We start from the raw sequence: 14,656 nt of genomic DNA, 5'->3' as shown, positions 1-14,656 counted from the left end.
TTGATATGAATGTTTATAGACTTGAGAGTCCTAAACACTGGCTGTCTTTAGAAAGATGCTCAGTGTAGAAAAAACTGAAACAATGCAAATAATCGCTATGAAAGCAAGTGCACTGTGTAAAGTGAATATCAATTCACATGTTTTCAGCTGTTTCTTAAAAGTCCATTTGTCATTACCAGGTGACAGTATCTGATCATTATAAAAAGAAAAAAAGCATGTTTTTTCTTTAATATTTCTAAATATTTGTTTCATCTCATTAAGAATGTGCAACTCTGATTAAAATATTGAATTCAAACAAATATATCACACAGATAGTGTGGTATGGCTATGGAGACCCTTTACTAAGTACTTAGGGCCGGATTCAGTAAATGGCACCAAAATAGGTGCCAAGAAAAATCAATGCTCAGTGATATTCTATAAACGGGAACTCCATAATGAGCACCCTGTATAGAACAATGCCTAGTGGGGATTCACGTGCCCAGGATTTACGTCAGTTGAAATCTGGTGTGCAACTTGAATGTGCATCCCCAAAGGTGTGAATAAACATGTGGCTAAAGGTGAGCTGGTTGATGTAGTGTATTTAGATTTTCAGAAAGCTTCTGACAGTCTCTCATGAGAGACTACTGAGAAAATTAAAAAGCAATGGGGAAAATGAGGAAGTGATATCACTGCTGAGAGATGGCCGCTTGATCGCGGAGCTCTGATGGTGCCTGAGCTTAATTGCTGGACACACCTGGGAAATCGACATAGATTCCTCCCCAAATAAACTTTACAGCTCCCTGAAAGCATGGCAGCGAGAAAGAAGCTTGCTAAATTTAAATACACCACGGAGAAGCTGGGGACGGGAAAGAGCGTGGTTCAGAGAACGGTTACATGAGGCGCCAAAATGGCGGCTGAGAATTCAGACTCCGAGGAGCAACTTGAAAGCGATACAGAGCTCACCAGGAAAGATATTGCCCGCTGGTTTATGGAGCTGAAATCGGAGCTGATAGCGACCAGAAGGGGAATTCAATCGGCGGTGGCAGAGCTACATGAGTACATAAGTAATGCCACACTGGGAAAAGACCAAGGGTCCATCGAGCCCAGCATCCTGTCCACGACAGCGGCCAATCCAGGCCAAGGGCACCTGGTGAGCTTCCCAAACGTACAAACAGTCTATACATGTTATTCCTGGAATTGTGGATTTGTGGAGGTAAAAGAAATTTGAAATCGGGTTGCTGAGATGGAGGAGAAAGTAGAGACCATAGTGGAGGATGTGCAGGGCCTACGAGCTGCTCTAAAAAAAGAACACCAGCTACAGTCTGATATGGAGCTAATGGTTGAGGACCTGGAAACTTGCGCTTTAAAGGAGTTCCAGAAGAGGACCAATTCAAGGACGCTGCTAAAGTGGTACAGGAAATATGTGAATTTATCTTAAAGCAAGGAGAAGGCTCATCTGGTACACAGGGATGTGAACATATTGCAATAGACAGGGCTCATCACAGCCTGGGCCCCCAGAGGGGGGGGGGGGGGGTGCCTAGGGACATTATAGTATGTTTCCATGAATTTACAGTAAAGGAGTCATTCTGGAAAAAAGCCCGGGCCCTGGGCGATATCATGTGGAAGAATTGTAAATTTAGGGTTTTCCAGGACCTAGCCAAAATGACTCTCCAAAGGCAGAGGGACTTCAGGGCGATAACAGCTTTTCTGCAAAAAGCTGGCCTGAGATACTGCTGGCTTTTCCCATTTGGATTACAACTGACAGTGGGGGACAAGACCCGGAAGATTCAAACTGTTACAGGAGCCTGGAAAGCCCTATCAGACATGGGGTGCACAGACCTGCCCAGAGATAGAGAATTAATTCAGAATCAGAATCTGGGCTCCCCTTCAAAAAAACAAAATGGATTGGGGGGGTGGGGGGGTGGAGAAGAGGTGATCACCTCCCCCTGCGTCGGAACCCAGTCCTGAGATGGGAGAAGCCATGTGAAGCACATAGGGCTAACAATATGAATGATGAGAATTTGTGGACAGTCTTTCAGAGGAACATTGTAATGTGATATGTTTGGGGAGTGAATGAGTGACAGATGAAAGGAGTGTTGGGGTATACTGGGTATGAAGAATGTAAGCGAGTCTCCAGCGAAGGTACACTTCCTCAGGGTGTAAACTGGCTGGAGGAGGCGATGGTCGGTTGTTGGGGGTTACAGGGAAGTGGGGGAAGGGGGTGGGGGAAGGGGCGGTGGGGGCTATGGGTGGGGTCCTGGAATGTGAATGGCCTAAATAGCCCAGGGAAGAGAAGCATTATTTTTAGAGAGTTGCGTCGATTGAAATGGGACATTGTTATGCTTCAGGAAACTCATATATAGAAGAAGGATGTATCATTGTTATCTCATAAAGGATTTGGAGACTGTTTCCCCCTTGTGAACCCCAGGGGGGGTAAAACAGGGGGATTGGTAATCTACGTTACAGAGGGAGTCCATTTTGTTAAAGAGCAAGTGTACACCGAGGCCCAAGGGAGATGCATAGCGGTAAAAGGGAAGATATATAACCAGCAAATTACATTTATAAATCTACTAGTAAAAAAGGCCTGTTTCTGTACGTAATGAAACGGGCGCTAGCAAGGTTTTCCTAGGAGTGAGTATGTTTGAGAGAGTGTGTGTGAGAGTGACTGTGTGAGTGAGAGTGAATGTGCGAGTGTGTGTGTGTGTGTGAGACAGAGAGAGTGTGTGCCAGGTTCCCCTCTCCCTCTGAGTGTCAGGGTTGTCCCCCTCCCTCCCTCCGAGTTTCAGGGTCCCTCCCTCCGAGTTTCAGGGTCCCTCCCTCCGAGTTTCAGGGTCCCCCTCCCTCCCTCCCAGTTTCAGGGCCTGCCTCCCTCCCTCCCAGTTTCAGGCCCCATCGCTACTACTCACGCGGCGCGAGCTCCCATTTCCGGCCACTGCCACTACAAAAAGAAAACAACCGGAAATGTTTTTAAAAAGCGAGTGCGGCACTACAGGCAGCCATCAGGCATTGGCTGTCGGCTCTGCAGCCGCTCCTCTCACCTCTCACGTCACTCTGTTCCTCTGGGGTCGTCCTCCAGGGGCAGTGACGTGAGAGGCGAAAGGAGCGGCTGCAGAGCCGACAGCCAGCTGTGAGTGATGTCAGCCTGGCTACGGAGCCTAGCTCAGCAACGCTGAAGGAGCCACAGACACAGGCAAGACATTAGAACATTGGTGGTGAGAATTATTATATAGGATATGCCCCCAATGTGGGTCAGGGGAATTTTTTTGATTCTTTAAGATAAGATCTAGCACAGTTTGCCTCTGGGCGGATAATCATGGGGGGAGATTTCAATTAAACGGTAGCTGACATAGACCACTCCAAAGGAGGGATAGGAGTTCCAAGATGGCGCTGTAAGCGGACGCACCTGTGTTTGCTCCTGAGGTAGCTTAGGTTTTCAGCTCCGTTGGTGCTTCTGCTGCCTCGTTTTTCCGGATGAGGAAGCGGAGGGGAAAGGTTAAGGAACATCCCTCGGTTCCTGAGACCATTCCAACGTTGAAGCAGACGACCTTGCAATTTTCAAGGCAACAACCGGGGCCTCGGGGAACCTCGACCCCCACTGCAACTCTCGACGCATTGCCGTCGATTGAGAGTCCTAACGGGGCTTCCCTGAGCCCTGTGGATCATATTGCTCCGCCTCAGCCTGGGAGAGAGTTGTTTACAGCCCGAACAGCAACGGAAGCCAAAGTGGTTCAACCGAACCTGCTCGAGGGAAGGTCTGCAGCTACAGAGAGTGGATCTCATGAACGAGAGCAGCTAATTCAAGACATTGTTTCAAAATTATCTCGAGCCGAGGCTCAACCTCAATCTCTCCCAGTCTCTAGTGGCGTGGTTAGACCAGCAATAGTGACACTTGAGTCACTGTGGGACATGGTTTATGGCATTCAGGTTTCTATGCAGAACACATTGAAAGAAAACACTGGTGATATTAAAGTTTTGTCTGAAGCTGCGTTGCTCCAAGCGCAAGTGACTGCACAGCAATCCTTGAAATTAGATAAAGTGAATACTGAGCTTCAAGAAATGGGGAATTTGGAAACTGCATTGGTTAAAGATAATAATTTTATGTACAAGCGAATGGAATACCTGGAGAACCAGGTTAGGAAACTTAACCTTAGGTTTCTAAATTTCCCCAAATCTCCTTTAATTTCTCCTATGGAAATGGTGAAAAAATATATGGTCGACATTCTTGGAATGCATAAAGACTCATTACCTCCCATTACACGAGCCTATTATATCTGGAACCCGAAGGGGACTGATGGAAACCCCCCAGAAGTGGGGGATGGAATGAACCTTACTTCCTTCCTGGAAAGTTCATTGGAAATAATTACACAGAGGTCAACTATGCTGGTCACTTTTGTACTGGAGCCTGATCGCAATGCTGTTTTAAGACTTTCCTTAAGACACTTAGAAAACTTGTTTTTGGGCTCAAAGGTCCGAATTTTTCCAGATCTCTCGAGGCCCACACAAGTAAGGTGCAGGGCTTTTTTGGAGCAGCGCCCTAGAGCGTTGGCACTGGGAGTAAACTTTGTATTACGATTTCCTTGTATTTGTAATGTATTGCTTGAGGGTAAACAGTTTCAGTTTGTAGACCCAAAACAGTTTAAAGAATTTCTTGATGCTAGAGCCGATGTGAATGTTGTATGCCCTCCCTAAAAAGCAGGCTAGGGTCGGCAACCTGAGGTAGCAACCGCTAAAAATTTTCTTTAATTTCTCTTAGATTTTTTGAATTCTTGGAACCCAATTTCTTTGTTTGTGGACAAATAGGCTGTTAAGAATTTTTCTTTCTATTACTTAATTGTATTTTGAATTTCATTTGTAAAATAATGCCGATTGCATATTTACACTTTGTAGTGAAAATTGAATTTATTAATAAAGATTCAAAAAAAAAAAACAAAAAAAAAAACAAAGGAGGGATAGGGGGTACTCTGACTTATAGAAGCAAGCTTCTACAATTAGTTAAAGAACTGGATTTACAAGATATTTGGAGACTACAACATCCAGGGCAAACAACCTTTTCCTTTTATTCCCATGCACAGCAGACATATACGAGAATAAATGTAGTTTGGTTTAGCCGCTCCTTATGGGGAGAGGTACTAGACTCTGACATTGAATGTATACATGCCTCTGACCATGCACTGGTATGGATGTCTCTATTGGGGTTGGAGAAGGACAGCCATATTACATTCTGGAGGCTGAATGAGTCTCTGTTAGGTGAAGTGAAGGTTTGTCAAGACATGCGGGGGGGGGGGGGGGCATAAAAAAATACTTAGAGCTAAATGACAAGGGGGATGTTTCTGATGGGATTCTTTGGGATGCTCTTAAATTGGTGATTAGGGGGCATCTAGTTAAATGGGGGGCCAAGCGTAAGCGGGAATGGTGCGCTCAAGAGCTGGAGATCCGTCTGCGGCTGGCCCGCCTGGAGGCCCTACACCAGGGGGGAAAGAATCCTGACATTCTACCTGATCTCCTCACGTGTAGATCTGAACTGCAAAAGATCCAGATAGGAAAGATGGAATATTGCAGACACTTGGCACAGCAAAGATTTTTTTTAGTTTAGTAATAAGGCAGGGAGTATGTTGGCTCACTGTCTTTGCCAGCGTCAGTCAAAATACACTATAACAAAAATTAAAGGACCTGGGGATGTTCTTTGCCATCAGGATAGGGACATTAGAGACCAATTCATACAATTTTATACAAATCTATACTCTAAGGGTACAGGAGCTCCAAGGTCAGAGATACTTAAGTAGCTGTGGGAGCTGGGTTTAAAGAGAATTACAAACCCTGAAAAAGAAGAGTTGGATTCCCCCATATCTTTAGATGAAGTACTCAGGATAATAAAAGGCCTTAAAGGAGGAAAGTCCCCTGAGATGGATGGGTATACAGCTAAATTTTACAAACTCTTTGCCTCAAAGTTAGCGCCTTTCCTAAAGAAGGTAGGCAATGCCTGTTTTTTGGGCAGCTCTCTGCCCCTAGTATGCATGAGGCGGGGATATTGGTTCTTCTAAAACCAGGTCGAGATCCAACAGTGTATGGATCCTATAGACCGATATCCCTTTTAAATGTGGATGTCAAAATTTTAGCTAAAATAATGGCGGATCGTCTGAGCAGGGTACTTCTCCAGTTAGTCCATGAAGATCAGTCAGGCTTTGTACCGCAAAGATAGGTAGCGGATAACATTATGCGATCCTTGAATATAATCTGGGGAGCTCAGAGGCAGGGGGACTCCCTGGCTTTATTGACAACGACGCTGAAAAGGCCTTTGATAGGGTGGAATGGTCCTACCTGTGGGAGGTTATGCAGTTCATAGGTTTTGGGATGAAATTTGTGGGTTGGCTGCAGTGCCTATATGAGTCCCCGGTAGCTAGAATTAAAGAAAATGGAGGATATTCGCGTCAGTTTATTATCCAGAGGGGTACCCGCCAGGGATGTCCCCTGTCTCCCTTGCTATTTGCTCTTTCTATAGAACCTCTGGCCCAGAGAGTTCATTCTCTATCGGACATCAGAGGGGTACAACTTGGGGGGCGCGAACATAGGATGGCACTGTTCACGGATGATATTCTATTTTACGTAGGAGCTCCACTGCTGACGTTGCCCATCATTATTAGGGAGCTTAATACATTCGGTGGGATCTCGGGCTTTAAAGTTAACTATGATAAATCTGAATTAATGGGGGTTACTATCCCAGATCAAGTGATCGATAATATGTTGCAGTCTTTCGCATTCAAAAAGTGGATAGGTGCTTCCAGTACCTAGGTATACAGATTTTATGAGATTTAACCCATTTGTATTCATTAAATTATATCCCTCTGTTCAGGAAATTTCGGAGGGACTTAGGTAAATGGAAGAGCGGGTGGTTATCATGGTGGGGATGAATAACAGCAATAAAAATGAATGTCCTATCCAGGTTGCTATTTTTATTTCAATCAATCACTTTGGTTAGGGGTTCCTAGGAGGGAGCTAATACGCCTTCAATCAGAAATATCTGGATTTGTATGGGGAGGGCGCCCTGCTAGATTATCGAGGAAGGTAATGTGGGAGGCAGTGGAGCAGGGGGGCAGGGGCATGCCTAATTTGATGTGGTACTATTGGGCAGCTCAACTAAAGCAGATAGTAGAATGGAGCAAGGAGGCACAGTCTCTGGTGACTATTTTGGAGCAGTATTTTGTTCCAAATTGCTCTCTAGATGGTATCTTCTGGGCTTCAGCCTCAGCTAATACTTATAAACAATTGACGCCCAACCCATACATTTCTCATCTGTTGGCACTGTGGGGCACCTTAAAATACAAACTGTGCAGTACCCGGGCTCTGTCGACTTATGCGCTGATTACCCAGGAACCTGGATTTCCAGCAGGTCAACAAGGAGAGGTATTTTCAGCCTGGTCCTGGCGAGGTTTGGTTAGATTTCGAGATTTTATGGATGAGGGCAAAATCAGGACTTTTGGTGAATTACAAGAGTCCCTTGCACTGCCTGCCTCAGATTCTTCTGCCTATTTACAGATTAAACATTTTATCTTAAGGCAGGGATGGTGGAAGGCTGACCCGGAGGAGACGGAGCATCTAGAGAACTTATCGGGTTCTATAGATAAGATGGGGAAGGCAATATCTATGCTATATCGCCACCTCAGGGAGCATGACTTTGTTAAATTACCCTATATGCTGGCTTGGGAGAAGGATCTGGAATGTGAGTTAAGTGTGACAGACTGGAGAGCGGTATGCTTGGAGGTGAAAAAAGCATCTATATGTGTGCTAATAAAGGAGAACAAGGTATTAAGCAGGTGGTATTATACACCTGACCGGATGAAGATCATGTTCCTGGGCTCCACTGATCAATGTTGGCGATGTGGAAAGGATGTTGGTACCTTTTTTCATGTGTGGTGGTCATGAACATCTTTGCAGACTTTTTGGTTAGCAGCAACCCGAAATCTCACTACAGTACTGGACTATGCGTTCCCATGTGAGCCAAAGTGGTGCCTGCTGAGCTGGGGGAACAGGAGAGGTTTGAAGTGGCAGCGACATATTAAGCATCTTACTCTAGCTGCATCAAAGACTATTATTGCCTCTCACTGGAAGCAGAGTTCTGGCCCTAGTATACATAGTTGGATATCGAAGATCGCTGTGATAACACACCTAGAAAAACTGACAGACCGTCGACTAGGGAAGTACAACCCGGAGGCGGCAGAATGGACACATTTGGACCGAATATTGAAAGTAGCCTGAGGACATATATTGGAGGGCGCAAGAGAGAAAGGGGAAAAGTACAGGAGGAGGGAAGTGTTTTAAGGGGAAGGAGTAGGGGGGAGGGGGAAATTGTCCTAGGGTGGACTATAGAGAGGGTGGGGAGGACACAGTAGGGGAATTTTTGCAGTTGTTAGGATGATGGTTTCAGCTTGAATTGATTGAACTCTAGTAACTAATCTTGGTTGAGGAATGTTATCATTATCACAGTATGTGAGTTTTTCAATAAAAATTTAAAGTTGAAAAAAAAAAGCAATGGGATAGGAGGCAATGTTCTGTTTATTTATTTGTTACATTTGTATCCCACATTTTCCCACCTATTTGCAGGCTGAATGTGGCTTACATAATACCGTGAAGGTGTGCGCCAAGTCCGGTAAAAGAAACAAATACAAGGTGATGTTGTGGATTAGGAACTGGTTAATGGATAGAAAACAAAGTGTAGGGTTAAATGGCCATTTTTCTTAGTGGTGAATAGTAGAGCACTGCAGGAATCTGTACTGGGTCCGGTGGTATTTAACATATTTATAAATGGTCTGGAAATTGGAAAAGTGAGGTGATTAAATTTGCAGATGACACAAAACTATTCAAAGTTGTTAAAACACATACAGACTGTGAAACATTGCAGGAAGACCTTAGGAAATTGGAAACACTGAGTATCCAAATGGTAGATGAAATTTAATGTGGACAAATGCAAACTGACCCAGTACGGCTATTCTTATGTTCTAAATTAAATAACACTTCACTTAATTTATTGAAATGCCCCAGACCCACCCTTGCCCCTCCTATGACCACACCCCCTTCTGGGTTGTGCATGAGATGATTTGGGCACCAATCATCATAGAATCACGTGCAGACAGATCCACAGGCAAAGCCAAATTAGTACCAATTAATGTTAATAATTGATTGTTTAGCAGCCAGTTATTGATTGTTAATGGCTCATTAAAGGCTTCTTTTACTAAGGTGCGCCAAAAAGTGGCCTGTGCTGGTGTAGACATGTGTATTGGACTTGCGCAGGTCCATTTTTCAGTGCACCTGCAAAAAAGGCCTTCTTTTTGGCCAAAAATGGACGGGCAGCTAAATAAAAATTGGTGCACGACCATTTTGGGCCTGAGACATTACTGCCACCCATTCACTTAGAGGTAAGGTCTCACATATTAACTGGGCGGTAATTGTCAGTGCGCGTACAATGCCGATTACTTCTCGGTTAGCACCACGTGCCGGAAAATAAATTTTCCAGACCGCATAGTGGACGCACGTAAAAAATGAAATTACCACCTGGGCCACGCAGTAGCCAGGTGGTAGTTCCGAATTGGCACACATAGGACACGCATAGGCAGAGTTTAAAAAGGGTTTGGATGGTTTCCTAAAGGACAAGTCCATAGACCACTACTAAATGGTCTTGGGAAAAATTCACAATTTCGGGAATAACATGTATAGAATGTTTGTACGTTTGGGAAGCTGCCAGGTGCCCTTGACCTGGATTGGCCGCTGTCGGGAACAGGATGCTGGGCTTGGTGGGCCTTTGGTCTTTTCCCAGTATGGCATTACTTATGTACGAGGCTTAGTAAAAGGGCCCCTAACTAATTTATTTGTGACCAGATCTCAGGATCGTGTGCATATTTGGGTGCCATTTATATAATCCAGGGGTTACTGCACAATTTACCATTTGATAAATGCTAGCACATGACCATGGTAAGGGCTTTGCAGTATTTTTGAAGTCTGACCCAATAAACCACACATTAGGGGGCTCTTTTACAAAAGCATGACAAAAAGTGGTCTGCGGTAGTGTGGGTGCGTGTCTTGGACGTGCGCTGGACCATTTCTCCACCACGTCTGGAAAAAAGGGGGTTTTTTTGGGCCGGGAAATGGACATGCAGCAAAATTAATACCAGCACACGTCTATTTACGGCCTAAGCCCATAACGCCACCCATTGACTTAGCAGTAAGGGCTCACGCATTACCCACGTGGTCACTGTCCAGTGTGCACCAACTGACGATTATCATCGGGAATGCCCCCCCCCCCCCCCCCCCCCGCGGTAGAAAATAGAAAAATATTTTCTACCACAGGTTTTCAGCACGTGCCAAACTCAGAATTACCGCCAGTCACACATGCTAGCTGGGCGGTAATGCTGATTTGATGCGAGCTGCACGCACCTTTCTAAAAAGGCCCCATAAGTGCTTTTTGTGTTAGTGGGTGTGTCATGAACAGAGAATGGGCATGAAAGGCATTTTATGATTAGCATGCTGCAAATAACGCATTTTAATCAGCTCTTTTGCCATTAATGCAGGGCCACTTACAACCTCCTGTATGCCTTGTAGCGCAATAGAAATGATAAATAATAGTAGTAGTACAGTAGTAGTAGTAGTAGTAGTAAGTGCTTCCTCACTAACTCCATGCACAGTACCACACGGTATCTGAAAAGTTAAAGTGGCACCTATAACGACAAATGCTGGGAACACCCTCAATGTTTGCTGTGTTAAATTTCCAGATAGTGAATTGTAAGGTCCTGCATTATGGGAGTCTTTTACTAAAGATTGGTACATGTTATCTGTCACAGGACCCATTTTATTCCTATGTGCCCTGCTGTAGATAACAGACATTAATCTCCGGTAAAAACCCCTGCTGTGGTTAGTAAAAGTGCCCTTATGATATTGCACTACTGATTAGGATACCTGTAACCAAGAGAACAGATTTAGATTCTTACCAATGATTCTATAGATGGAGATGAAGACTAATGTCAACAGTATAAAAGCTGTATTCCATTTCCATATATCCGGATTTACAGCTGAGATTCCCAGAAACATGAAAATAATAGTCTCGGCGCCACTAGCCAGCATCTTCATGGTGTACCTTACGGTGGTAGCAGACTGCTGAGATATATTAGCCTTTACATATTTTTGACAACAGATGCCACAGAAAGTTATACTGGAAAAAGAGAGAAATTTAGGAGTCAATTGATATTAAAAAAAAACCACAAAACCAAATAAAAATGTTACCATTGACATTGATTTAAATCTTATTTATTTATTTTAAAAATTATAAGATGAACAATCTACCACTTGGTGGCATACAGAAAGACAGACATAAAATTTAACACAAAATGAACATATAATCAACTTAAAATCAACATGCATAGAATAAAATAATAACAAAACTAAACACAAGGTAATAACAAAAACTGACCCTCATATTTAAATATAAAGTTTTGTGCACAGTGTCATCTTTGGTCGAAATTCACTTCCATAAGCCTTCTTAAACAAGTAGTTTAAAACTTTCCTTGATGTCCAGCTAAATTTGTGTGCACAAAGGGAATAATATTATAAGATATTTTCTGCATTGCACTTTTACATGGACCGTGCCTATGTCCTGCTGGAAGCATAGTTTGGGCAGAGAGGAGATGCGGTGTGGATGCGTATTTTATAAAATATACAGGTACACATATATAGTACACACATACACATTTTCACCATTTTTGAAGCAGGTCTAAATTGGTATATTCAAATTTATGTGCAAATGCAGCTTGTTTTGGGTGCCTATCCAGCTTATTTTCGAAGAAGATCGCCGGCCATCTTCTGACACAAATCGGGAGATGGCCAGCCATCTCCTGAACTCGGCCAAATCGGTATAATCGAAAGCCGATTTTGGCCGGCGCCAACTGCTTTCCGTCGCGGGGCCGGCGAAAGTTCAAGGGGGCGTTTTGGTAGGGTAGCAAAGGCGGAACGGGGGTGGGACGGGGGCAGGAAGGGGGCGTGGTTTGAGATGGCCGGCTTCGGACGATAATGGAAAAAAGAAAGCCGGCCTTGACGAGCATTTGGCCGACTTTACTTGGTCCCTTTTTTTTCACGACCAAGCTTCAAAAAGGTGCCCTAACTGACCAAATGACCACCGGAGGGAATCGGGGATGACCTCCCCTTACTCCCCCAGTGGTCACCAACCCCCTCCCACCCCCCAAAAAAATAAAAAAATCATTTTTTGCCAGCCTCTATGCCAGCCTCAAATGTCATACCCAGCTCCCTGACAGCCGTATGCAGGTCCCTGGAGCAGTATTTAGTGGGTGCAGTGTACTTCAGGCAGGTGGACTAAGGCCCATCCCCCCCCCTACCTGTTATACTTGTGGTGGTAAATGTTAAGCCCTCCAACCCCCCCCCCCAAACCCCCCAAAAACCTCTGTACCCACATGTAGGTGCCCTCCTTCACCCCTAAGGGCTATGGTTTATTCACGAGTTGGTACAATTTTTTCATGTCTTTGTGATCTATCCCTATTTTGGTTTTATAATATGATCTTTTGGCCCGTCTTATTGCGTATTTGTATTTTCTTAGTGCTTTTTCCAAGCGTTGTGTGTAAGATCATCTTTTGTTTTATTCCATGCTCTTTCACAAGTTTTCTGTATTCGTTGAACCATGGTATCGCGTTGTATTTATGCAAGGTTCGAATTTGTAAGGGTGCTATTTCGTCTAATATTTTTTTGCATCTTTTGTCCCAGTCTGTAAGGTAGCATATGGAGTCCATTTGTGTTGTCCAGTCGTTATTGTACAACATAATTTGCCAGAATATTTTCGTGTCTGTTTGACCTCTTGTGCTGTAGGATGTGTGTTCTTGTGCTTGTTGTGGTCCTTTCTTCCGCCAGTGTAAGGACAAGTTTAGTTTATAGTGGTCGGTCCAGGGTATTTCTGCCCAGTTAATATCTGTTAATGTTAGGTTCATGTCTGTAGAGAGTTTGTGTGTTATGAGATCAAGTGTGTGCCCTTTGATGTGGGTCGCTTGTAGTTGTGGCCAGTTGAAATCCCATAGGTGGAGGAATTCTTTAAAAGCAGTCCTGAAGTAGGGTGGGAACCTAAAACTCCTGCTGATAGCACCGATATTCCAAAAGATGCAGGCAACTGAGCTGAGTTATCCGAAAAGTAAGACCTGTAGTAGTCATGAAAAGAATACCAAGTTGCTGCACTACCTATTTCCCCCAGGAAAAACAGACGGGCGTACGTCCTGAAGGTTGTCACTGCTCCGCCCAAAAACGTCCAGAAACTGGACGAAATAACTTACCTGCTAGAACATTGTGGACATGGAAGTCTCCTTAAGCCAGCGAGCTAGTATGGCTGTGGAAGCCGCAGTACTTGCTGAGGTTATGAGCAAGGCAGGAACCAGTGATCCAACCAACGGAGCTCATTGAACATTGTACATTAGTGGAGACATATACACAGCAAACATCCAACGAGCTGGAAAATCAAGGGGCAAGAGGGATAAAAGGCAGGAACCCCCTGAAGAGAAGGGAGAATTAAGGGTACCTACAAACTAGTAGTGGAATCCAGGGAATCTCGACAGGCTTAAGTCTGGGATTCTGAACTCCTGCTTGGACTGAGACTCCAAGCAGTGACTAAAACTAGGGTGCCCCAAACAAATCACCTGGTATTGACAAAAGAAGGGTGAGGGTGAACCAAACGGAAAGAACGTCCAGACCTGTTCTCAGGAAGACACTGTTTTTGCGACACTGGGAACTGGCATCAAATATGCTTAGTCAACCCCAAACACAGGCTTGCACAAAACAGGGAGCTGAAGTAACTACTGTGCTATGGTGGACTGGCCACTCAATGGCACAAGCCTAGGAAGTGCCAGGCTGTGGCTGCCAAAGATATTGATCCGGGAGACACCTGAATCCAGACAAACCAGGAACTTGCCAAATATGCCAGACTCAAGTCCACATCTGGATATTTAGGAAAATGTTGACTGCTGGACTCCTGGAATAATCCAACATCTACTGCACTCTGCCAAGACTTGGCATAGCAGCTGCCTAGATTTATTTGCAGAGAGAGAGAGAGAACTTCCAAAATGTCAGAGGAAAACGGTGCTGGAACCATCAGCCATGGCTCAGTTGACCTGGAGGGTCCAAGAGAGACAGAGATCAACAAGGAACACCAAAGGGGTCAGATGTGAAACCTGGCATCCGGAAGATCATCCAAGATAGATGCCCTATTACCTAGACTTTGAACATATGCTTAGACTTGAGGACTAGGTAGGAAAAGCCACATTGAACTAGGGTGTGAAGTTTTGCTGATGAGCCCCAAGAAGAAAGGTTTCCTCAAGGCTATGTCGAGTATTACTCAACGATACCCAAAGAATTGTGTTGGAAATAACTGATTCTTGGTGAAATTGAATATCAATCCTGAGGACTGAAGAAGGATAGCTATTGTAAATGAAACATACAGACTAACTTGATAGAAGAGTAGCAATCGCAGAATATGGATAACATTCCACCGAATGCAACCACAGAAATCTCCTGTGGAAATGTGAAATGGGCATAGAACAGCAAGATTCTACGAAATGCAGAAACCTCCCCTGCAGGACTGAAACTGTAACCGATTGCAATGGTCCCAATAAGAAAGGACAACTCAACTGAACACCATGGGTAG

At 44.4% G+C, this 14,656-nt stretch overlaps 1 protein-coding gene across 1 annotated transcript in view; it reads right to left on the bottom strand.

Annotated features, from left to right (window-relative positions):
• Nucleotides 1-14,656, bottom strand: part of SLC9A3 (solute carrier family 9 member A3) — a 412,188-nt gene that overhangs the window by 171,237 nt on the left and 226,295 nt on the right. Inside the window, exon 6 of the mRNA XM_030209723.1 lies at nt 10,956-11,176. Coding sequence (XP_030065583.1) covers nt 10,956-11,176 — 221 coding nt within the window. The remainder of the gene's footprint in view (nt 1-10,955; nt 11,177-14,656) is intronic.

The sequence above is a fragment of the Microcaecilia unicolor genome, chromosome 1, assembly GCF_901765095.1.
Source record: "Microcaecilia unicolor chromosome 1, aMicUni1.1, whole genome shotgun sequence".
NCBI lineage: Eukaryota > Metazoa > Chordata > Amphibia > Gymnophiona > Siphonopidae > Microcaecilia > Microcaecilia unicolor.
Note: the sequence above shows the minus strand (reverse complement) of the source record. Positions and strands in the feature narration are given on the sequence as shown.